Source organism: Xiphophorus maculatus, chromosome 3 (assembly GCF_002775205.1).
Source record: "Xiphophorus maculatus strain JP 163 A chromosome 3, X_maculatus-5.0-male, whole genome shotgun sequence".
NCBI classification, from domain to species: domain Eukaryota; kingdom Metazoa; phylum Chordata; class Actinopteri; order Cyprinodontiformes; family Poeciliidae; genus Xiphophorus; species Xiphophorus maculatus.
The window spans coordinates 15,359,007-15,385,078 of record NC_036445.1 but is presented as its reverse complement, the minus strand read 5'-3'; the positions used below and the strand labels follow the sequence as shown (position 1 = coordinate 15,385,078).

At 38.2% G+C, this 26,072-nt stretch overlaps 1 protein-coding gene across 6 annotated transcripts in view; it reads right to left on the bottom strand.

Moving 5' to 3' along the window:
- Positions 1 to 25,857, bottom strand: part of osbpl3 (oxysterol binding protein like 3) — a 44,939-nt gene extending 19,082 nt beyond the window's left edge. For 4 of the 6 annotated variants that reach the window (XM_023331624.1, XM_023331627.1, XM_023331628.1 and 1 more), the window contains exons 1-10: positions 25,703 to 25,857; positions 11,353 to 11,506; positions 6,467 to 6,583; positions 5,746 to 5,799; positions 4,614 to 4,727; positions 4,252 to 4,416; positions 4,008 to 4,131; positions 2,115 to 2,218; positions 1,774 to 1,866; positions 1,520 to 1,679 (exon numbers count right to left, since the gene is read on the bottom strand). In XM_023331624.1, the coding sequence (XP_023187392.1) occupies positions 1,520 to 1,679; positions 1,774 to 1,866; positions 2,115 to 2,218; positions 4,008 to 4,131; positions 4,252 to 4,416; positions 4,614 to 4,727; positions 5,746 to 5,799; positions 6,467 to 6,583; positions 11,353 to 11,448 (1,027 nt within the window). In that variant the 5' untranslated portion in view covers positions 11,449 to 11,506; positions 25,703 to 25,857. Of the gene's footprint in view, positions 1 to 1,519; positions 1,680 to 1,773; positions 1,867 to 2,114; positions 2,219 to 4,007; positions 4,132 to 4,251; positions 4,417 to 4,613; positions 4,728 to 5,745; positions 5,800 to 6,466; positions 6,584 to 11,352; positions 11,507 to 23,869; positions 23,945 to 25,702 lie in introns of those variants that run through there. The other 2 variants (XM_023331625.1, XM_023331626.1) reach the window with 2 other exon arrangements.
- Between the last annotated feature and the right edge of the window lie 215 nt (positions 25,858 to 26,072).

Here is a 26,072-nt window from a genome sequence, read left to right as displayed (position 1 = left end):
TTTTGGAGTATGCGAGACTTTTTGGTAGTGTGTGAGAGACAAAACGTAAATTTTGTCCTAAACGGCCCCTCATACAGAGACCTGGAGTAGACACAGCACAGTGGCATCAAGGACTGTCAGCCTTTGTAGACGGACTGAATGCTCTACTCTCAGTGCACAAAGCAGTCCACATTTGGCCAATTTTAAAGAAACAAGCTCCTTTGTATTCCGGCATTATTGTGTCCACGTGGCTGAACGCGGATCAGAGAAAGTTCTAAAGGAGAGAGCTGTCAGTAAGAACATTATAGACATTTATGTCCAAGATAAAAGTATGAGAACAGTTGAAAGCAGCTTCCCGCTCCTCTGACCATGACTGCCAATAGCATTAAAAAGTTTATGGGAGTACATGCAACCTCACCAGATGTGGATGAAAGTTGTAATGCAACTGGGATTGCTTTGTAGTTTTATATAAAGCAATTTTCATCATATGGATTTTCCATCCTAAAATATCCAAGTTGGGACCAAGGTCAAGGTAAATTGCTTCTAGCTACTGTCATGATTATCCCCTGAGGTAGTGGACAGGACATTTCCTGGACTTTCTAGGCAAAAATGAATTATTTTAGACACATTAAATCCTAAATCCTTTCCAACATTATGGTTTTTTGGGGACCACAATCTTTTTTTTTTTACTAATACTAATAGTAGACTAATAGTAGTCTATTACCTTTCTCACATCTCAAACCAGTCTGTCCATTTTCCTCTGGTCTCTGACACCAACAAGAGATTTTTATCAACACAGTTATGGCTCTGTGGATATTGTTTTCTTTGCTAAAACACTATGTAAACCTTAAAAATTGCTTTTCTGTGAAAAGCCTTGTATATAAATAATTTCTGAAATGTTGCACCACCAAAAACAACACCTCATTTAAAGTCATTTAAATCCTATATCTTCTCTATCCTGTCCAATTTTAACTCCAAAAATTGTCTTCAGCACATCCACATGCCAAAAGGTCAAAATGATGTGTAAATGGCTGATTTCTTATTTGCGTTAACAAGCAATTTTTAGCTGATGGCGGAATGATACCAAGTAACTTGTTCTTGTTTGCAAGAATCTTAAACAATTCATTAAAGCAGGGGCTTGGTGTATTTATTTTAAATCAAAAAGTCTTTAAATCCCTTCTTGGAAACCACAAACTTACATAAGTAATTACTGAGGGGCACTATGCTAAAATTTGTGATGTCACCATGTACATGTTATGTTATTTAAAATACAAATGCAATATCCACTGTGACCTAGAATAAATTTAGAAGTTTATTTTAACAAGAAAGAAAAATTATGTTAATATTATATTGACTTTCAATCCAAAGATCTTACTAAGACCAGACCACTAGCAGGACAAAACTAATAACCAAACCCAACAGGTACAGAAGACTGACTGATTTGGTAAAAGTGACCAAAGCACGTGACAATCTACAGCAAGCGTTCCTCAAGCATTTCTTCAAATAACCACTGTGAAATAAATCAACAGTTTTAACTCACAGTTGGTGGCAACACGGCAGAAGTCCTCCTGCAGCTTTGCTACGTCAAACTGTGAATCCAGGGATTCGGGGTCGACTTTGTCGTTTCCGAGTGCAGCGGTGGAGAGATTGGGGTTGGAGGCGTGAAGGCGGATCGAGCCAGAGGAGATGCAGCTGGGTACCTACAGTAATAGCAGGAGGAAAAGTGTTTTTATTTCACAAACTCACACCAGGAAAATATCAAGCTTGGCCACACTTTATTGTCATTCTGGCTACCTGCAGAGTTGTTTTGACATCTTTATTGTAGTTTTTATTGCGCCATTTTCTTTGAAGTCTCTTTTCTTTTTTGGGACTGTCCAATGTGGATGTCTAGTTAAGATAAAAGAGAAATCTAATGAGGATAAAGTTTACTTTTAAAAGAAAAAGACAGTTCCACAACCTTTGCAAAATGAAAAAGTCTTTATATTTGGCAGCAGATAACTTGACAAAATACAAGGAAGTTATTTTAAATACATTACGAGTCAAGGTATTTTGAATATGATTTACAGTATGAGTCATGCCGTATTGCAGTCACTTCGATTAGACCTGTTTTAAATGGTTAAAGTAAACAGTCTGACCTGTAGTGCTTGAATAGATGGAGCAGAATAAGTGCGGTGGAGGACTTCCATGCTCTGTATCAGGTGGTTCAGCTCCTGCAGGTAGGCCTCACACACTGCTAAGTCTAATAAAAGGAAATAATAACAAAAACAACAAAACAGGACACCACTTTAGCATATGCTCTCTGGAAGATATTCACTGGTTTGGTTTACACCACTTTTAAAAGTGGTATAAACGTGGTAAGTGTTTGGTATATCACTTTTGAAAACCCAAAAGTGGTAAAGAACAATATATCTTTTCCAATAGGAACAATAGAATGTAACCAAACAAACCAACCAACCTTTAATGTACAATTTCAACACAACCGGCGTAATTTATTTTGGATGAGTTGGAAAAGTTTAGGAAGGTCAAATGAAATGTACTCTTACCATTTATTGAGACACACAGAGCATTTTGATTGCTCACTTTTAACATTTGTAAACTTCTGTTGGTGAGATATTCCATGTCTGACTTCCTGAAGGTTCTTTATATAGTAATCAATTATATGGATATTGAAGCTATTTCAATGCTCCTCAGATTAAATTATTGGTCATTTTTGCCACATTGAATGTTACCTTCTTTCAATCACAATCATTTTTACAATCCTTGAATTTATTGTTTCCTGACTTTGCAGACATGTTTAGTTTTTCGAAGAAGGACATCATTGTTCATGAAAAAAATTAAAGTCAAAACAAACAAAAACAATAGTGGAATATTAATAACAAGTCTGTGCTCACTGGATATTCTAGCAACGTTTTGGTATTGTGAAAACAAAAGCGTTGCTAAGCAGCTTGAGGTATTTTCAAAAAAGTTCCTTAATTTATAAAATCATGTCTTCTCAATAAACAGTCTGCTTAGCTTCATAACGCATGTCAACAGAATTATAATGACTGAAAACTAAGACGAACACTCCAGCTGTAATTATAGATTTCCTTTGTTCATTAACACCACTCAGTGAGTCTTATCTGATATGCAAGTCAGATTTTACATAAGCGTTATTAGTGTTAAAGACAATATGGGGAGTTTTAAGATGAAGTTGAACAGACTTCAAGATATATTGTTTGTGCAACATCTACACTGCACTAGCATAGGCATTAATCTCATACTGTTTTTGGCTTTTATCAAATTATTTGAACTTCTTTGTGAAAAAAATCATTTTATGAACAATTCCAACAAGCTATTGCTAAGACGATTTAGATGTAGAAATGCTTGAGGTTACTGTGAATTTTCTCTAATCCACAAAATCCTCAAAATTATACATACAGATAAAGTTTTACATACATCACCAATGTTATTTGGTTGAAACTCCTTTAGCAAAATGTACTATTTCTGAGATATCAAGCTTTTGGCATAATTCTGACTAGATGTTTAACTACGTTCTTTGCTGAAATGGTAGATTTTATTAATACTGATTGGTTTACTGGCACAACCACCGCTTTGCATTGTACTTGATTTGTCTGCATTTATCAATTATTGCAAACAATTTCTTGCACGGGGGAAAATAGATCAGATGGAGTGGTAGCAGTCACAAGCCAGATCTTATTTCATTTCACTGTACTTTCTTCCTTCTCTACAGTTTGTAACAGAATGCAAAAGGAACTGAGTTCATTCTGTTGAATTATTTACTAACTCAACACTAAGTTTAATCAGCCATTGCTAATACCACAAGACATAATAGTTACTAGAACAAAAGGAAACGGAGATATGAGCCATCAGAGCTTCAAAGCTGAGCATTAACTGAGTTGTTTCACCATCATTTGCATTTCAAAAACTGTGTTGACAGGCAGTAATTTTGTGGTGTTCTACTTAGCAGGGGAATTAGGAGCTTCTTTGAGTGTTACAGAGCTCACATAGGTTAGCGGTCACAGCCTCACCTTTAGAGCATTTGTCCATGTCATCTGATGACTGGAGCCAGGCAGCCACCTTTGCCTGGCTGTTGGAGCTCAAAGGGAATCCTGATGCAGGATGCACTGAGGACTGCCTCCGTATAGACATGACCTGCAGCAGCAAGCAACCTCTAAATTACTGCACAAACAACTTTCTCTTATTAGTAAATCTTTCTCTACATTAAGTTGTCAATATAAGTCTAATTGTGTGCTATGTAGTGTTCAGGTGCACCTTCCTCAAGGAGGGTCCCTCAGCTATTCCAGGGGAGTTGGGGGAAGGGTACATGGGGTAGAAGAAGGCTTTCTCGTTGGCACACATGGCAATCTCATTCTGCCGATAGAGCCGATGGTGGCGCAGCTTGGAAACCCATTCGTCAAACAGCTCCTGTGACTTAATCTGCCATCAGAATTAAACACAAGATTAAGGAGTTGGAAACATCTGCAGGAAGTTATCAGCCCACATTTCCTCTCACAACCAAGACAATAAATTCATTTAAGTCTTGTTACCGTTAAGGAATCCAAAAGAAAAAAAAAGAAAGGAAACCATGCTGTTCTTCTGGGTGAGTTATTGTACTTATTGGCTTGCTGGTTTACCTTCAGGTGATAGATATTCTCCTCAGCGTCAAGATCAATACACTTGGCTTTCTTCTTAATGGCCATGACGGAGAGACCCACGTCAATGCAGCCATGCAGTTTCCCCTTCTCAACCTGTGAGGCAGCATCAGCACAAAATATCACAGTCATGTTTGATGGATTGTTACGCAAGCGCTGCAGGATGATGTCCAGTTTCAGAACGAAAGAGTAATCCCATTATTGGCTCATGGAGGCTGACTTACTGCCTGGTTTAACAAATGTGACTCTAGTAAAACACACATCATTCATTGCAATGATAAAGAGACTGAGAGGAACTTATGGACTTTTGTGTGAAGGTTCTCATGTGTATAAGAGAATATTTACAGAGGGCAAAAAGTGTTCTTCACAGGATTACCTGTCCTTCAATTTTACCACATTTTGTCAGACATATTAATGAGTATTATTAAATTTTATGCATGTAAATATTCTGGATGTTTTATTTTTTGCTTCCTTGGGGGAACAATAAACTTTGCTTTGAAAGTTTTTTAAGTCTCTTAACATGTGGCATATCAACACAAAGCACAACATCCTTTGGATGTAGAAGTGTAGACATGGTTTCAAAACTGATCAAAACTGAACATTGAAAAGTTGGGTGATATATTCATGTTTGATCAAGAAATTCTTCTGATATCCCAGAATGAAATCCAGGGCAAGCATTTACCTCTCTGAAATGAAATGCTTGCCCTTCAGAAGGCAAATGAATTTAATTAGATTTGGATTCTACCTACATAGGCAGTATGAACTTAGTCGTTTTATGGAGACCCCAGAGATTTTTTAGAGAACATTAAAGAACAAACACCATCATGAAGACAAAGGGAAAGGAAGCCCGGTGCTAGATCAAGTCGTATTTGTGTGTTTGAATGAAAGACTTGCAGCTGTAATTGCAGCAAGATGTGTTTCTACAGCATATTGATCCAACACAGAAAATTTAATTTTAAGCAATTTTCAGTCTCCTTGTCCTTCCTTTTCACAGTTATTCATTCTTTTTTTTTGATCGTCAAAGAAAATTTCAATGAGATGCACAAAAGTCTGAAGCTGCGAGTACTTTTGCAGATTACTATATTATCTGACTACATGATAATTATGTACTCACATCAGCGCTGCCCTTGCCATATTTAAGAATCCCTTTGTCCAGGAAGAAGTATCTCTGTAAGGAGAGAAAGTGACAGTGAATACACGCGATGTAGCTGGAGGGATATGGAGCATTCCTGAGAGCAAAGCGGGGACTCTGCCATAACTCTGTAATCGGGACAGAAAAAACCTCTTGATGATGTCTGTAATTAATTTTTCGACAGCAAGATATTTGTCATCCCGGACTCTCCTCTTGTGTCTGCCTGCCTTTATTACTCCTCCTCTCACTCAGAGTCACTCTTTCTCTTCCACTAAATGTAATTCTCATAGCTCATATTGTACATCATGAGAATCAGACTGGCGAAAGCCCAGAAATCCGACTTGAAGTCAATACTAAATGCGGTATAGTAACCAACAGGCCATCAGCTAATGCATCTGAGTGGAGCACTAAGATATCTAAGCATTATCTTCCGAGGAAAAGCTTTCAGACTGAGTGTAAACAGGCGCTGACCCCGGTCACATGTGACGCTTTCCAAGGGTGGAATCATCTGCTGCATAAGCTCATTCAATTAGTTTGAAGCGTCCATGAGGCGTGTCAGCAGGACTGGAAAAGCAACATGAAAATTGTGAAGGAAAGATGTAAAATTAAATTGACCTTCAGTCATCGTGGCTGGAAATAATTCACTCCAAAGGGAAGCACATATGAAAGGAAACTTAAGGAGCTTGAAATAGTTTTATTTTACCTTGTGCCAACCCTTCATGGGCCACTTCCTCCTCTTCAGCATGTAGCCCTCCTGTTTCTGCGGCTCCAGGACATTACTGACCCCCCCACGCAGACCCTCCACTATTTCCCAGCTGTCCTGCAGGCACAGATGGACGAAAATATGTAATTGTGATGCATCTGCTAAACATCGTTATGATATTGATTACAATTAATCCAGCTCATCCTCATAGCATCTCCGCTATTGGAATACACTGTACATCAGGCAGTAAGAGGGAACAGAGGCTTTCCAATTCACCAAATATATCAGTGGTAAGCTGGGTTTTAATGCATAGCACTTAATGGCATAATGGTCTGACAATTGTTGCATCCTTTGAAGATGTGGTATTGCACTGATGCTGTGATGACAACTGCAATTCAATACATTGTGCTCTAAAAACTATATTTATTCAGATCAGACACAGAGGAGGCAGACACAGAAAGTTTTAACTTACGGTGCAAACATCTTCATAGTTCTTTAACTTTTACAACCACAAACTCAAAAGTATTTTACTGTGATTTTATCAAAACAAAATCGCATCGCAGATTAAGATATGAGGATGTTTTTCTCCAGCAGGAATAGGGAAGCTGGTCCAACATACAGGACAATCCGGTAAGAAGCCCTCTTGCATCTCGCAGAAGATTTCAGATTGGGGATCAGGACAATAGACCTAGAAATACAACCTGAAGTACAATGCCAAGCTCAGTAGAATAGTCATATGGCCCAGTCAAAGTCAGATCTGAATCCCATTCCAATTTATGAAAAGCTAGAAAATTGATGGTCACGTCGTGTCCTCCGCCTCAAAAAAACCAACAAAAAAACATGATGTTTAAATCACAAAAGTGTTTGAAAATGATGTGTCACTTTTCTTCAACTACACAAATGTATCTACTTTTGTACTCCATTTATCCAAATGAAATACAACATATGTTGTGGGAGTAGCCTCACAAAAACTCAAGGAATACTGATACTGTAAGAATCAAAATCCTGCTTTGATTTGTTCCCTCATTTCCTTTGATCATCAGAGGGCGATTGCTGTTGAAACAAAGTGTCCAATGAATGAACTTTCTCCTCATTGTCCCATTTTACAAAATTAGCCTTCTGGTTGGGTCTGACTGTTTCCAGACTGAGATTAAAAGGTTTAAGTCCAAATCCCCAGCAGATACAAAGATTGAGATGATATTTTATCATAAAATTAATCCCCACGTCCATGTTTCTGTTACAGCAGTGAGATTTCCAGGAAGGCTTTAGAAATCCTAAGAGGAATCTAGGATATGTGTGTGGCAGGGGGAGTATTAGGATGTGGAAACATGGGGGTTTGACCCCATTCAGAAATAGTTGAACTTGATATGAATGCAGTGAAGTTTATAAGCTATTTAACATTAAAACAATATAGGACGTATTAGTTTTCTGCCTAGGCTGGGTTTTAAAGAAAAGTGATTTTTAACAAAAAGTGTACCTCCCTCTATTTGTTTGAATATTTTCTGTCAGAAGCTGACTCAAAGAACTACTGCTTGATAGTGCAGACTGTGCATCTGTAATACCATAATCATAATTTCATGTCATTATTTAAGGTTCTGTTTCTTTTTAGGTTAAGATTTGTCTCGATTTTAGATAGGGACCAATTTTTTCAACAGCTCTTCTTGTGCGCTCCACTTTGGTCATTCTTTCTATGTGTTTCACATGATTTTGGTTTGCTCCCTGCCTCTTTGTCACACCAGGTATCTGTCTCTAATCAACCACCTACAGGATCTCTGTGATTATTCTCCTCTCTTTATATAGTCTTACAGTTTTCTTTGTTGCTTGCCTGTCATGCGTTTTTGGTCCTCAGTAGTACTTTATTCATCTTTAATTGTTTGGGCTTGCAAATAAAACCCCTCGCTTAGGCTTCTATTCACTTTTTCCTAACTATTCCAGTCTTTCAAATTATTTAAGAATAAAGCCAATTTCCTTAACCAGTTGCCAGCAAAGGTTGGATTTAAAATCATTGTGTAAAACAGTACCCTGTGTCCTGAACCTTTTTTAATTTTATGGTTTTCCATTACCTTTATCATCTTCTCCTGCTGGTCTAATTAATGAAGAAACCAACATCTGATCAGTTTTGTAATATTTTAATGCGAATATAAAGCTAGATTGCAAATGACAGCTCACGACAGCTAAACCAAACACCCAAAGCCCTTCAATGTTTTTGTGGCACTACTTCCCTGTATTTACAGTAATCAGAGAGAAAATGAACAGAAAAAGAAGGTGGGAAGACAGGGAGCAAAGATCCCTAGGCTAGGAATCGAACCCCAGATGGCTGCATTAAGGTCTAATGGCTTCCATGTATGGGGCGCCTGGTCTACCTGCACCTCTGTCCATCGTCCTGCCCCAGGGACAGGGACAGCTGACGTCACGCTGGAGTGGGCCAATTGTTTAAGCTTGAAAAAGATGCTGCTCTTGAGGTCATATCTAACATCAACCATGACTTAAATACCACAGCTATCATCAAATGTAGCTGTATGATATTTACTCAACAGTTAACGTTTTTACATCACGGCTGTTTTGACAGGCTTTGGGTGTTTGGAAGCGACTTGCACATTGTTGTCTCAGTGCATGCCCTTCCCAGTTAAGCTAACAGTATCTGTCAGGCAGGGTGAATGCTGAAGGTGAGAACATCTAAAAAAAAAAAGAAAAAAGAATGAGGGCAGGCAAGGACAAAGCTCGTGGACTGCTCTTTGAGTCTCCCCCTCTCGGTTTGTCATGAGCCCCTCCTCTGACAAAGTCACACTGTGACTCATTATCGTAGCGCACTGACTGGACACTTCAAGGTCAACAGATTTCTCAAAAAGAAGCAGCGATATGAAGCCCAGAGGACAAGGGCTTCTTACTAACACCACTTAAATGGAAATTGTTAATGAAAATGTATCATAGCAGGTTCATTTATTGTTTGTCCTTAAGGACTAAGTCTTGACCTTCAAAGATTAATGTTCTATACTTTTGGTTCCAGTTTCTGATTAAATAAAACAACAAAGAATGAATTGTTTCATCCTCTGCTCTCTGCTAAATATTCTTGCTTTCAAGAGTCATTGTGGCTCTTTCTCTTTGTGTGTCTTGTGCTGATTGCAACAGGTGGCTCAAATGCACTACTGCCACAGACTAAAGTCAACCCTTATTTCCTGTGGTCTCAGCTGCTTCTTCTACAACTTCACTGCCAGGTTGGAGAGTCAAACACCTGCTGTCAGTGCTTAATCCATTATTTCAATGTTTTGGATGGCTGGATTTGCAGTAATCCTCCTTTTTCCCCCTTTAACTCCCAGGCTTTCTGGCCTGTCCACACCTGCATGATTCACCGTCCAAATCCGCTCCGATTCAGTTCATTTCTCCCAACTTATCTCACTCCTGCCTTATTCTGCTTTTCTGACTAACAAAGTCTACTGACTCATTTCCTAATTTGGATTCAAATTAAACATCTCATCCTTTGTAAATTAAACACCCTACTAAATTTGGTCATGACATAATTCTTCATGAATTAAAATAAGGAGCGTTGTCTGATTTAAGCTTACAGGATAGAGATCTAAACATGCCCCTGGCATAATTGCAGAATTATTTTTTTTATTTTGTTATTGTGGTTTTCTGGAAATGGAAATACCTTCTCAGTTCCTCTATTTGTTATTCCCATTAAATGATCACTCAAATGTTTGTTTGGTGGATAATGCTTGAATAATATTAAATTACATCTCCCAAAAAGAAAGTCTGCTCTGTAGTAGTAGCTAAAATTAATAGGTCTGCTGAAAGAAGCTTGAAGCAAAAAAAAAAAAAAAAATCTATTGTTTTTTCAAATAATTTTTGTTTGCCTGGCCCTGACTGATCAGCTGCAGGGTCCTGCTAACAGCAACACTCTTCTTTTAGTGCATGCTGTGGATTGCACAAAAGAAGAATGTTTCAAGGTTTAAAAAAAAAACATTCTTACGAGATTTTGGTCGATATTGAACATGACAGGGTTTCTACAGATTTGTCGACTTAGCATATTTTCTCTGTCTTTGAACATTTCCCAGGAAAGCCAGCTCCAGTTTCTCGAACAAAGCTGCCTGACAAAAGCAAACGCACCACATCCTCATTGTGATCCTCAGTTTGGGCTTCAGTGAGCCGCCCTCAGCTACAGATGCCTCAATGCATTGAGTTGCTGATTAACTTCTGTTGACAAGCCGTTGAAAAGGTGTAGCGATAACCTTCTCTTGTTACACTACAGGAAGGGTTTCAACTCCAGTCCTCGAGCATCGGTGTCCTACAACTTACAGATGTGTTTCTGCTTCAACACAACACAGTCATATAATCAGGTCATTAGCAGGACTCTGGAGAACTCGACTGCATGCTGACGAGGTAATTCAGCCATTTAATTCAGGTGTGTTGGACCAGTGACACATAAAGGTCACACAACACTGGCCATTTGTTATTATCATTAGCCTTTATTTCACCAGGAAATTTTCATTGAGATTAAAAATCTCTTCTACGAGAGAATCCTGGCCAAGACCGGTAGCAGCACACTGAGTTTACAGAACATTCACAGCAAAACAGAGAAAGTTGGCGCTGTCATAAACAAATTAGTTAAAAGATCCTCGTCCTTGAGGACAAGACCCTTTAACTATGGGCTGTAAAGAGAAATTTGTGACCAGGTTTAGTCATAAAAGGTGTTGAGCAACAGGCATTTTTGCTAAGCCAATTTAGGTAAGTTAGCACAAAATGAAGATTTTCGTGCTCAAATGAGAAATTTGAAGAGTATCTGAGTCATACCAAGTCTCTTCTTATTCACCATGCAAACTGCTAGCTGAGGAAATCAGTCATCAAACATCTCTCCTCCCTCACATTCAAATATTGTGAATTGTTACCTGTCGGCTGTCGTGCTTGGACGAGGAGCTGCTGTTGCTCCTCGATAAGGAGGAGATCTTCTGTGACATGGCTGAGCTGCGCTCCTCTGAACTCATCCTGCTGCCGTCTGGCCCCTTCAGGCTATAGCTGGATCACGAAAGGCATCGTTTCCTGCTGTAAGAAAAAGAGGGTGAAGAGCTGGTCAGAAGAAGAGAGAGTGGCAAGAAATATGCTGTGAATAGGAAAGTCCTCTAAGAGGCTTTTAGCGTTCACTGAAAAATGCATAAGGTTATTCAAAGTGATTAGGTTTTCCATCTCGGTATAGCAGAAACTTGGTCTTTAATGAGCAAACCTTCACTCTGCTCCCAGAGTGAAGGTTTCCTATCGAGACAGCAAACTCGAAAGTTAGGACTGGGGGACATAAATTAGGGTGCAATTGAGAGACCAGAGGTTTAAATATTTCATACTTTACCCTTTCAGAGGGTGATGAATTGTCAGCAGCTAAGATCCCATAAATCTAAGGTACCCACTTGAAATGCATATGCACAGCAGTGTGGGAACATATACTGTATTCAAAACCGAGGAGAAGTATTGAACTCCTCTCTGCCATTATGATACAAAGTGGCCTCATTTGCTGTGTATGAAAAAGTGTTTGCTGTGTATGAAAAAGTGCTTGCTGTGTATGAAAGTGGTGAAATTATGAACTGTCCAATATAAAATCTGGACTAACAACTAATGTCTATCATCCAGTTAAAATGTGCTTATTTTTTGCTTTAGCAAAAAGACACCAATAAGAAAATACATCATTTCTGCCAGACATGGAACTAATATTCCTGTCGCAAAAAGTGGAAGGTAAAAACACATTCTAATTAAGATTAATCCTCCCTTTGAGACACATGATCCGTACAATTGCTATGACTCATTTCACATTGCATCTCCATAAAGTGGAAATTAAAGACAAGTGGCACGTGTAAACACTCAGTGAGATGTGAGATTGTGAGTGAAATATGAAATGATCATTTCAGCAGAGGGTAAAAATAAATGGGCGCCTTAAAGAAATGTCAGCCTTGAGTCCTCTGCCACACAATCCTGGGATCTTAGTAAATAATGTGCTCATTATTTGGCAGAATCAGAACATCAGTGGTTTGCTAATTTGATCTAAGAGGCGGTTTGTCAACCTATGCTGATCAACGTCCAGGTGTATCTGCATATTTTATCATCCATGCAGGAACAAGCAGAAGGTCAGTTTTACCAAAAATGTGACAAAACATTGATTTTATGGCTCATTAACCTCCTGCTCATTAATGTGTGAAGGGACCATCTGTAAAACTCAAAGACGCAGCTGGTCTTAAGGCTCTTCATCATAGTGGCTTTGGTGTGTAGAGTATGCTACTAGCTAATTTTCCCAGAGTGAAAGGACATTTCACTTCTGTTTACCTTAGCTTCACTTTAAACATTAGCCAAAACCACTTAAGGCTCACACCCTAATCTAAAAAATAAAAAATAAAATAATAGACCATGGTGAGTTTTTATAATTTTCAAAGAAGATATTAACACTAACATTTTCTGCCAGAAATCAATCTGTGTGATGTAAGATTTTGCCTAATACATATGTGCTTAAACAGATTATGTAATCTGGCTTTGAATCTGCCACATGCTCTAGTGTTGGGCAAAAAAATGATCAGTAAACACCGATGCCATGTCGCCAAGTCGCACCAGTTCTTTGTCTCTGAACCGGAGGCTGCGGTTAACAGCGCAAAGCACTTAGAATGAATCCACAACAATAGATCAAAGAGGCTGGACGTAGAAAAGAGACACAATGTCAGGGCAGGAAATTTTCCAGCTCAATTAGATCTGAATCCCATTAACTAAAACCATGTCAGGAAAAACAAGCCAAGATTCAGACAGCAGTGATTTAGACAGCACTATATGCTGCCTCTCAGTTAATCCGCTGCTTTCTTACTATATTTGCATGATTTATTCATCCACTTTTCTTCTGACCAGAAAAACTAAAGGTCTGTGACACGTTGGTGACACAGTCAACGTTCAAGGTGCAATTCTCCAGTCTTTCATCATTGTGGCAGTAGCATCAGAATGCTAACATTTACCCCTTTTCACTGATGATCACATGCACTGTGCGCTCATAGTGAAGCAGCCGCTTGCAGAGTAGCTGTGTTTAAAGCAGGAATGTATGGATGCTGCTTCACTTTACTTAGGCAGGATGAAGAAAAATGTGAAAACAGGCCAACATGACGAGATGACAAATTCTACTGCATAATATTATTCATTTAAAATGAGTTACATTTGTTGTCTTAAAGGTTTTATTGGTGCTAGTGGTCTTTACTTGAGAGTGATCAGACAGGAAACTGGGTAATGAAAGAAGGGAAAGACATGGAGGTAAGGTCATCAATCAGGCCGGGTTCAAGCCTGTGATGGCAGCGTTGAGGACAAAGGCCACCGCAGCTCATCCCAAGTTACATATGTTTGAAAAGAATAAATAAAACTGTAATGTTTATAGTGGCGTTTCAATGTGTGAAATGTGTCTAAGAAGAGAGGAAAAGGGGTTGGATGAGTTTTAAGTAGCCTAAATGTGTGTGTAAATATTTTATTGCTTGCTAAAAACAAATAAAAAAAAATTACAGGAATAACAAGTGCTTATGATATGGGTAAAGATTTTAAATACATTAGTCAGGGAGGACTTTACCAGTTTCTCCTAATGTCAGACTTGTGTATGGATTTTAAGCACCATTATCACGATTCTACAAATGTGGAGAAATTGAGCAATAGTGAAACTCTTGTACTTTTTTTTTTGATTATTACTATTTCAGACTGTGTAAAACCAATGATTTACATCTTCTCTCAGGCTTAATGACTATGTTGTACAAAACAAAGAGACCTATAAATATATATAAACCGATGTTCGTTTTAAAGCAACATCAGAGACAAAAAGATAAACGGTTTGCCCATAGAGGGGGATCACATCTTTTGAAAACTTCAGCAATGTGTGGGTGGGCAGTAGCCACTACTGTTTCATAATGAGAAACCAGAATGACAGTTGGATAACATCCGTGTTTAACTAGCAAAAACGAACTGATTTTCTTGGTTTTCTCACTTTGTGTGTTTACTCAGCTTCTGCAGAGTAGTTTAATGTAATTTAGTTTATTTTTGTCATTAAGAAGATAGGAATAGGCAAAAATGAGAAAAAATTGTGCAGCCAGTAAAGGATGGCATGACTAGACTCCCAATCAACAATGTGGAACATGGAAGAAAACTCTGAATAACACTTGCCAAAAATAAATACAGTTTAAATTGCATGGTGATGCACTGAAAATGTTAAACCTGCCAGTTTGTCTATAAGCATATAAACAAAGAGCAAAATAAAAGTATAACGTAGAATGTGAAGAATATAAACCAGAATGACTGAAACGCCATGTTTGAAATATATATTTTTTAACTAATTGTCTCTTCTCAGTGCCCCAGGTCTAGGAGGGGAACCCAGACTGGCCCGTTCATTTCTGGAACTTCCCCTCAAGTCTGAAAAGTCTAGAAATGAGACGAGATGGAAGTAGTTCAACCCAGATCTATTTTTGGTTCACACTATTGAGGTGTTCAGGGAATACACTGGTTTCCCTAAACTTCCGTCATCTGTGAGCAAGTAGACACCCTAGCAATGTAAACTGGGTATCTAATGTTTAAGCTTAGGCAGAGATGTTTTTAAGCCTTGTGGACTGTGGCCCCCAAGCAGCTGGCTCGTTTTGATTAATTTCATCGATGGACTGGGATCAAGGGAGATTGGATTTATGGCCTCAGTGTTATATTCCTTAAGCTTTTCCTTAATATCTTTAATTGCCAGGAACTTTTCGAAGTTCTCCTCCACAGCTGATGCTGATAGTGGAGTTCTTTGAAAAAGGCAAATGAGAGACCTGTTTATGAGTTCTGCAAATTTCAGCCTAATCTCTCCTTATGCTGTCCCAAGTACAGAGATATAAGCCAAAAGCCTTCCAGTCTAGCTCCTCTGCACTTCCTGTTACAGATGTTCCTCTGTCTATCCACCGTCTCCAGAGGCTGCAAGAGCAGCACACAAGCCCAGCAGGCTTTCAGGCCTCATTAGGATGTGACTCACCAGACTGAGAGGTTTTTGGTCGAACATCCCACAGTGAAGCTTTCATCGGAAATAGAGTCATAAGTTGTAGAAATTACAGTGCTTAATCTCCTATTAGCAGTAGATGTGACAGTGTTTCAGAGAAGTTGGGTGGAGATGGACTCTCATTTCTGAGAAAGGATGAGAGGAAAGTAAAAACGAGAGCGCAGGTCTGCTAGAGTTTAGTATTTAGGAAGGAAAGAAAAAACTCGTAAAGCAGTTCTAGAAGTAGATGCGATACAAGAAAAGTTACAAGAACGTCTAAAATTTTTGTTAATATGCAAAATGTGATAACTATGGGCTATCCTTATGAGGGTGTTTCAGAAAGTAACCAGTGTTTATGTAAAAGCCAAGCAAAGTGCAGATAAAAGTGTGATTGATAACCCAGTTCTATCAGGCTATTCAATTTGAAGTGAACTCTTAACTGAATCCCTGCCTCGTGATAATGCCTCAGCGAACGAAGCAGAAGAAAATCAATGTTGATTTAGTAATGCCTCACAGGTCAAACGTCGCTCTAAGCCCCTGTGTGGTCGTCTAAGCTGTGCTTACAGGTGACAAGCAAATGGTCTCTACATATGCCACACAGGTAACATTGTGCTTGGTAACAATGTTATTTCTGCAGCCCACCAGCAGTTCTTGTCAGCTGATTCTTCTTGTTTAAACTGATTAATTGCAATGTAAAAGTTAGTAAAGTGGGTGGAATGCAGAGTCCTCATCTCGTAACTGGAAGTTATTTATTTATTTATTCATTGAATCTATGCTAAATTTGTTAGGGTCAATTCTCCTTTATCTTTTTCACTTTTCTTAATGTAGTTAATTATAACCCTTTGTGAAAATTTTTTTTGATAAATTGTAAAGTATGAAGAAAATTATGCATGGATTTTCACTGCAAAATAATAAAAAGGGGGAGGTGTGCACATATATTTATGTCAGGATCTGTGTTTTCTGTGTTCATTTAGAGTGTTTTGTGTCCTTGAGTCTCTTCGTTGTCCTGTCCTCCCCTTGATTGTTCCCAGGTGTGTCTCGTTCTGTGATTACCCTCCCGTGTATTTAACTCCACCTGTGTTCCTTGTTGGGTCCTCGTCAATTGTTCGTCAATGTTAGCTTCTTCGTCGTCAGTGTTTCCTTGTGCCTGCTGTTCGTAGTTTGCCTGTTTTTCTCATTAAATCATCATTTTTCATCATACCTGGGTCCGCTGCCTCTGCCTCACCACCCGCACTTCATGACAATTTAGCCTTTTTTTAGAACTACCTTTCACTGTGATTACAGCTGAAAGTCAAATTTTCGTTGTTATATACACCCCAGATCTGTGGAGTGAACAACTAATACTTGTCCAATGTTTTTTCCAGATTTGTGGATCTCTCCAGCTCTTTCAAAGTAAAATTGAATAAAAGAATTAAAATAAGAATGACCTGTGGACTGATATGCTATATTACTTTATGCACATTATCTAATAAGTCAGGGTGTCAGTTTAAGCAGATGGCAATGTCTGCCATACTCTCTCCATTGTCAGAAGGTTTGTACAAGGTTCCATGGGATGCTCATAGCATATTGTTTTAATAACTTAAACCTGACCTTTCTACTGTGTTTCTTGGTCTATATTATGTTTTTTGTTCTCTAACAGAGCTATGAGCCTTTCACCGAACAGCTGAATTTACACTGTGATTAAAACACCTGCAAGACTTAGTGTTTCCTTTTCACAGGTGAAAGAGCAAAAGGAGCTGAATAAATGCCAGCCAACCTTTCAGATTTCTATAAACAAAAACTTGGAAAACAACATATCAGGTTTTATTCTACTTTGAAATTATGTTGTGAAACATTCAAGAAATATTGATACTTTTGCAAAGCTCCACAAATCAGTGTCTGATTGTTTCTCATTTAGTGGGAAACTCCCAGCTGTCATGTGTCATTTAAAACATACCACTTTAATAACAATAATCTTGTTACAACTGTGCATCACCAGGGTGGGTTGGTGCCACTTAGTCTTTGTTTTTCCATTAGTGAAATGCAGAACAACAGTTTTTCAGAAGAAAATGAAAAGCTTAAAGATAAGAGGACAATTACACACAGACTGTGACAACAATATCAATGTTTTACCCCAAGATGTTCAAGCAGTTAGTAAATATGAAAAGAAAAGATTCAAATCAAGTTTATGAGTCAAGCTCCAGAGGAAAAATGCCAACTTATGGATAGTTATGGGAACAGGAAAATTTCTCTTAAACAATAGCATAAACTTGTGCTAGCAGCTCTTTCTAAAAATACTAAAAATACATGGGCTGATCTGCCCTTACACTAAGACAGTGTAAGGGCAGATCAGCGCCATAACAGAGGCAGCTTATGGCTTCTAATAGAAATCCTTCAGATATTGTTTGTTAATGAAAATTTACTACGATTAGAGAATTATTGCAGAAGTTTTTTTTATGTGCAAAAAGCAGAGAATAAAAAATAAAATAAAATGAAAAAAATCCCTCCAGACGGCATCCGAGGTTGCAAGTGCAAATCAATACCCTTAATTGTTTCACTTTAAACTTGGTGGAATTAATTATTCATAAATTAAAATGTACAGTGTCTCAAAAAAATCCCCCCAACTCTGACAAGGGTCCAGCTGTACAATCCAATAACCACACTTTGAGCATCACAAAAGACTCAATCAGGCATTAGCTTAGAGTCACACCCAGTGTAAATGCTTGCAAGGCTCAGAGCTGCATGGCTTCATGACCAAATATTGTAATGTGTCAGCCCGTCTGCTCTGGCTGCAATCCAACTCATTCTCCTTTTGCAAATTAATTTCACATCTCGACAACTAAACTGAACATCTGGTAAAATTCTTCTTACTGAGCATAGACTGTTAAGAACCAAACAAGGAAAAACATTATTTGTTCTGAAGTAAAACTCCCTTTTCCTAACTGTGCAAGGCTTTTGATCAGTCAAACAAATCAGTGCTTGTATTTCTTTTAAGACACACCCTAACTGGGAACCGCAATGAAAATCCAAATCACTAAACAAATGTAAGAGGAAACATTGTGGACGTAGAGCAAATGTTAAAACCATAGTTTCTTGAGTGTAATGGGAAAATTATATCTTGGGAATATAAATTAAAGAAATCTGTAGCACTGTAGCAACACATAGGATTTAATACTATGTATAGTGTTTGAAAGAAAAAGTGTGTTTTTTTTCCTGGCTTTCACTCTATGACTGAAAGATTTCATACAAAGTGGAAAGGGAAAAGGATTTGCTCGCTTTTCAACACTGACAGAGTAATATTGAACAATATAAGAGCAGAACTGTATATTTACTGTTAGTTTGTGTACATTCTGTTTTCTGTTGTTTTGATAGTTGGAATTAAATAATCAAAAAGCACTGTCTCGTCCACTCAATGAGGGAATAATGAGAAATTTTGCAACATTTTTGTCTTCTTTAATGTGGTAGTGACTGATATGATGCTGGGTGGCTCCCACATTTGAAATGTTATGCTTTTATTATGCAAATATCATAAGAGGAGGATAGCATCATCACCAACTCGAGGAGTGATTAGAAACAGCAGGAGAGCACGAGATAGAAATACTCAGACGCAAAGTTGCTCATGCTGTGTCACTCAAAAATGGGATTGGAGTTTCCTTCAAGGGGCTGCAATCAGTCAAAGAGGATAAATAATGGCTTCTGTCTGAGTCAGCTAACTACTTACATTTTTCTGGGTAGTCAAACAAAATCACCCCTAGAGGAAAAAAGAAGAAAGTCAGAGTTTCTCTTTTTCTATAAAGAAATGAAGATTTTCTCTGGAGCAGAAAACAATGTTGATCTTTTCCACAGAGAACCGCAAGGAGATTTCAAAACATTTCTGTAAAATGACTGTGTCTTATTTAGCTGGTAGCACAGGTCGTCACAGTGAGATCCCATTAACCCAAATGGCTGGAGCAAACAAAAAACCGGCTCAGTTCCGGCATGAGATTCATTATTCAGAAGACCATCTCCTGAGCAGGGAGGGTCATTCTCACCAGCCCACAGTCTCTTGTGCATCAGTGTGTTTGTGAGCCACACCTCTTCTGAAAGAGATGCACAGATGGCAATGCGTGTCCCTGTTCTGCTTAAAGGCATCTCGGTGAAAAGTTGCCAGTACAAGAGGGAGCCACTCCAAAAAATAAGACACACAGAAAACAAAAGTCTCTCAATTCTACAGAAAAAAAAGATAATACTCACATTACAACCATAAACTTTAATCTATTTTGTTGAAATTGTATGTGATAAAGCAACACGAAGTAAGCTTATTTATAATAAAGTAAATGGTTGTTCACATTGTTTGTGATGAAAACAATATTGGGCATCAGTACCGGAGATGACTTTTTGGAAAACCTTTAAATTGGTTCATCAGTCCTCCATCTGTGCCTGCCATGGGGGGAATCAGTGTGAACTCATGCACCAGCTCTATTACCGGTACACAAATCATAAACTATCTAAAATGTATCCCGGCACAGATGACTCCCTGTTGACCTTGTACACATTCGCTAGTACTGCCTCAAATTACGGGACTTCTGGGCTATTATATTTTGATACATTAGCAAAAGGATATAACGTTACAGCACATCCACACCCACTTCCAGCTCTCTTCGGCAGCACATCAACCTGTTCCCAGCCAGTTGAATCTCATTCCTCTGCTGACTATCTTGCTTTGGTGGAAATGTGCTATACCCTCTCTCTATTTTGCATGGATCAACGACTTTTTATAGAATATAGTGTTAGGAAGGCTGGGATTCTCTGGTAAAGGCTTTCAAAAGATTTTTGAGCTTATCATGATAGATAATCATTATTCTATATTAATGATTATCTGTAGCTACAGATAATCATTAATATAGAATCATGAAGGGGCCAATATCTGAGATCCTTTATTCACTGTTTTTACAGAATTATTGTTTTCCTATTATTATTTTCTTCTTGTTAATTTATTCTTGGGGTAATGGTTTATTGGTTAGGGTGGAGGGGTCTGATGCCAGATATTACAGATCGCTTGCAGAAAATGGACCATCAAGGACTGCTCTTGGACATCAATGGTGTAAATCAAAGCATATTGGCCCACATTGTCAGACTGGTCCAGTCAAAGTTACGACTAATTGAGAATCAGTGGCAAGCAAGACATAAAAATTTTAATTCTTAGATGCTTCCCACCCAATCTCAGATCTGTCCCAAAGATGATATTCTCATATTAATGAGAATAAAAATAAGACATAAAACTGATTCAACTGTAATTGAATCAGTTAAAAAAGGTTCACTCAGAAAGACTAAATACAAATATACATCACAATTTCGAACATGTGTTTGTAAAAATACTGAAAACTATGTATTCTCTTCCGCTTCACGGTTTTGTGATACTTTGTGTCAGTCAATCACATAAAATCCCCCCAAAATACACAGAAGTTTGTGTTTGTGGCCCAGCAAGACAATGAATAGTTCAGGAAATATGAATACCTTGGATCACAAGTTCTATAGTTCAGCTCACACTGATCCAAGAGTGACTAAAGCAGTCAGTCCTCGTTAAGTTGCCGTGGAGGATGTATTTTCATTCATGTCTAAAACTGCGAGACATACGAGAAGTGTTGCATCACACACTGACAAGCACCACACTGCATCCTGTTAAGCAACCACATCCTCGTCACACAGCCTCTCCTCTCCTTAGCTTTCTCTCTCTCTTGTCCGCTTACTCTATTGTCAGCCCCAAATGTGGCAGAGGTCCTTTCCTTTGTTACACACACAGTGAGGGGGAAGCCTGACAGCCTCATAATTCAACACCAGCTCATGAGGACACAGAGGAGCTGCGGCTCAGTTCAACAAACACTCACCAAAGAGCAGGGGGAGAAAGAGCTGAACAGAAGGGTGAAAAATGCTCCTGGTTCTGAAATTTGGCCTACCTGCAGTTTTTCCAATTAAAAGTTCTGATACCAGTGTAGCAGCACTGATCCTAATTCACAGATTAACGAAATAATCCATCACTGTTAGAGGCCAAGGTGAAACATCACAAAACAAAACTGAAACAACGTCTGCACTGCGACAAGCCGTTTAGATGTCCTTGGAGAAGATTTAGATAATGGCACAGTTTTTTCACTGATTTCCATTTATGGACAGACAAAGATGAAGTGTCTATCTGATACAGCTTTAATTTTTTATTGCAAGACTGAGCACTGTGAGTTACATTAGCAGAGCAATTTTTGACTAAGTGCACTGCAAGAATGAATCTGCAGCATAAAACTATCTCTGATAAGGCATATCTAAGAAGTTGGAAAGTTACAGAACCAAAAGCAAAAGTCATAAAATGATGCAAAAACTTGACAGCAGCTCTGAATTGTTTTGTGTTTTTGTGGTTCGATTTCAGTTGTGTTTTTCTTTTTCTCAGGACTTTGTTTTCTTTGCAGTTCAACTCAGGGCCTTTCTGAAGTTTGGCCTTGGTTTTTAAGTGCAAACATTTATTGACCCAATTTAGTTCAGTTATCAAATGTGTTTTAGAGTAAGAAAATCTCTTAATCCCCAAACCAAATGTTCACCATATGGTGGACTATTTTTATTTCCTAGAGATGAGAAAGAAAAGGTTAAAAATAGTCCTCTTTTTGTCACTTAAAGTGCCTAAATAATCATAGGGACGACATGAATAAGAACAAATCACTGGTATTACTACATCTAAACAACTTTTGATAGTGTTGACCACATAGTTCAACTATATAAAGTCTGACTGATTGCAATCTTTAGAACTGTCCTCAAGCCCTTATCACACCGCTGTCAAATTAACTGGAAATTTTAGATAACAATTCATTTGCATACTTTTGACTTAGACCACAGAGTACCCCAAAAGCTCAATTTAAGGTACCGCATTTTTTAAATCTATGAATCCTATAACATGTAGATTTTCATAGTTGATGCAGAGTTCTAAATTGTCGTCCTTCCTACTGAACAACTGATGAACTCTTTAATAAAATTTTTGATATGTGACAAATTTTACAGAATTTTACTTTGCTCAGTCAAGGTAAAAACTTAAGTTCAATCTTTGAGGCAGACATTTGGAGACAGAACCTCACCATGTAACTCTGAACACTAGCTATTGACCGCTCAGATCTGGTCAAAGACCTCAGTCTCATAAATGTATTATCAGAATATATCTTCAAATAGTAAGCAAGGGAAAAGTGCAGTAGCTTTTTATTACCCAGCTAAGTGTCAGTAGGAAGGGACAGGGAAACTATAAGAATATGACAGAAAATACAATATTTGCATGTTTCTGTACTAGTAACTAACCCACGCCTTGAATCTATACCACATACTGCAAAACATTTAAAATGAAAGTTATAATTTTGCTAACAGATCCAATTTGTTGTTATTTTTTGGATCTGTAACATTGAGAGATTTGAAATGTATGATTTTATTTTCAAATTGCCATAAATAACAACCAAAGACAACCAAAAAAATCTTACATATTTGCAATATTATATTAATATGAGATATAAAACTGATCCTGAAGTGACCAATTTATTTATTTAAAATTATTTACAATACAGATATTTATCTCCATTGTAAAGGAACTATATCATGGTGTTATTTTATTATTCAAAACTAAAAATGTTTAATAGCCTGGTGGAGAGCGCTATTGTATGTAAGTATAATGTAACTGCCAGAGCCACCCATGTAAAAATTTGATGCTGATATCTGGCAGTCTGGGAAGAAGTTATGAAATCAGCCCTGAAGCATCCTTCAGTCTCTCTGACGCCTGGAGAAGGCTGAGGAGACAAGCAGCCTGCCATTAAAAACCTAATGCTACTTATCTAACAACAGCGATGAAAGCAGGATTGAGAAGTTGCTTGTTTTAACAAAGAAACTCTAACATTTTCTGCAAATGGTTCAAATATCTTAATGTCTCAAAATAGATGTGTAAAGAAGACAACATACCGTACATTATGAATCCAATGATGCAGTTACTTCAGTGACAGTCTCAAATCACATGAATATATTTGTGCATGCAATTAAAGAACTACTTCACATAGTGCTCCTGCCCACGCGAGGAGAGAACCAACACCTGCCACATGCTAAGTTCAGCTGTTTGGTTGTTTTTTAATCCTCTTTCTGCATTATTCACCTTTTACTTGGCAGATATTCAGAAGACTGTGGAGCAGAGCTGTGCAGACCACTGTATAATTTACAGCGCTGTGGCTGAATCACTAAAAGTATTTGTACTTTGCAGTTTGTTTCTATTATTCCTGCTCTGTTAATGAGTGTTTCGCTTTATAAACCATTAAATCTGCATGACAATGAATTCTCAGGAGGAGAACAGCACACAGCAGGTGACCCACAAGCTGCAGCGAGACTCAACACAAAAATAAACAGAGGTGACACACATGAAACACCATGTCCCAATGGAGATATACCTCAACTGTTAACGGTGTTTTCTCTTCTGTAACATTCCTCAAATTCTATTGACTCCTCTCCTGCACAGCCTCATTTCGCTTGTTTGACTTGAGGCTAAGATAAGGAGAGAAAAAACACAGAGAAGGCCAACTGGCCACCAAACATACCACAGACCCACTGGGGACAAATGTTCTGAGAAAAGAAAAATAGAAGGCACAGACAAACAAGCTCCTAAGTTCTGACTCACAACAAACACTAGAAAAATAAGAAAGTGCAATACCTCTGACAAAGTATGAGTAATCATACCCTTTTAACTTGTTCACATTTTGTCACAATATAACTACAATGTATTTTCTTGGAACTTTATGAGATAAATAAAATAAAACTTAGTGGGAAAATTGCAAAGTTCAAACAAGAGGAAGAAGGTTTCTCCAAACTCGCAAACAGAAATTTGAAAAGGCGCATGTCTTGTCTAGCACATCTAGAAACTGAATGTTTTGCTCTTTGAGAGAGGTACAATCATCTTCTCTCTTTGAGAGGCACAATTTTTCCTCTGAATTACAGGAAGGCCTTTATTAAGTCCACAACATGTTTGAACAGACACAGCACCTGGTAAGCCTCCCCTGATGGCAACACCCAAGAGAACTTCGAGGACGCTACGCAAGTCCTCAAATTAACAGGAGTACAAACATCTCACTATACAGATGAGGCACAAGTTTCAAACCTATTTTTCCAATCTGAAGTTTAATGTGCTCATTGTGTATGTTTGGATTATACTTTTTGTGGTGAAATGTTTAAGCATTCTTTTTATTAGTATCAGTACACTTATTTTAAATGGGCTGTTTACTTGATGTGTATCCAGAACATAAGCATGAGGTCGATCCAGAGGTTAGCCTGCTTAGTCATACTAGAACCAGTTTTGATAATTACTCTGAATTATTGTCTTGTTGGAACATCCAGTTGTGTTCAACATCTGACCAAAACTGTCACGGTGACAGTGAGAATGTTTTTCAAGAATCAACATTAGGAATTCAAACTAAGGGAAACTGTAGCCAACTTAAAGCCCAAGTCCAGTATATTTAATTAGGTAAAAATGTGTCTTTCTATATTTGAGCCTGTTTGTATATGATCCTGTTGTCATTCAGCCTAAAAATAATAAAAAGTTAAAACTTCCAAATTTATAACAGTCTTACCTATAAGTCTGCGTAAACCTTTCAACCACATTATGTTTCATTATGCTAAAACTATAAATGTTGTCAACATATTAGTCATTTCCATCTAAAATCTCTGCTGTTACGCAACTAAAAACTAAAAATCCTAGTTTGTCATTGAACACTATGCAGCGAGGAAGAGACGCCCTGACGAGATCTTCTGCATGTTCACCATCACACACCTACATCCTCTCAGCATGACATAAGATCACACTGAAGCCGGTTCACTATTTTTACCTTGTGGGCTCAGACTTGTTAATCTCCGCTGAACTGTTTTAGCTTTATATGGAAAAAAGCAAGTTGTCGTCTTTCATCCAACACTTCATTTCTTCATTTTATTCAGAGGAGTAGGGGGCACAGAGTAACCATGGAGACTAAAAAAATATCTATTGGTGCTTACAGGCCGAACCACAGATCATCTTCACAAAATATCTGCTGCTCAGGAAGCGCCACAGGCTTTTACATGAAGCTTTACTGTACTTCTCTTGACCTTAAGCACTTTATTACGAGTTTGTTTGACTTAATAGTTTTACTTTGAGAACTTGGAAATGTCATATTTAGACTGCAATGAAAACTGAACTCAAAATGCCCTTTATGTAGAGAAAAGGTAAAAAGAGACTGCAACAAGCTGACATCACTCACCTTGAAAGTCCAGATGGGAAACACTGGGTGTGATGCGGGTTATAAAGCTGCAGCCAGTGAGGAGATTTGCATGTCAAAATTACCGAGTGAACAAAATGCAGCCTGAAGCAGTACTCCCGGGTGACATGCACTCACATGCAGCGCTCTTTCCCTCTGAAAGCATCAATTTCTCCACCGCTGTGAGGAGGAGGGCACAGCAGCGTGACGGAGTGAGACAAGCTCCAATTAAAATCAAGTCTTCAGCTCCTACTCTTCTCCAAGGGGGCGGGATCTGCATCTTTGACAGCATCTTTTCTGTGACGTTTAGTGAAGGAGACCCCCACCAACACTCAAACAACTGAAAGAAAGAAAGAAAAAAAATCAAGCCAAA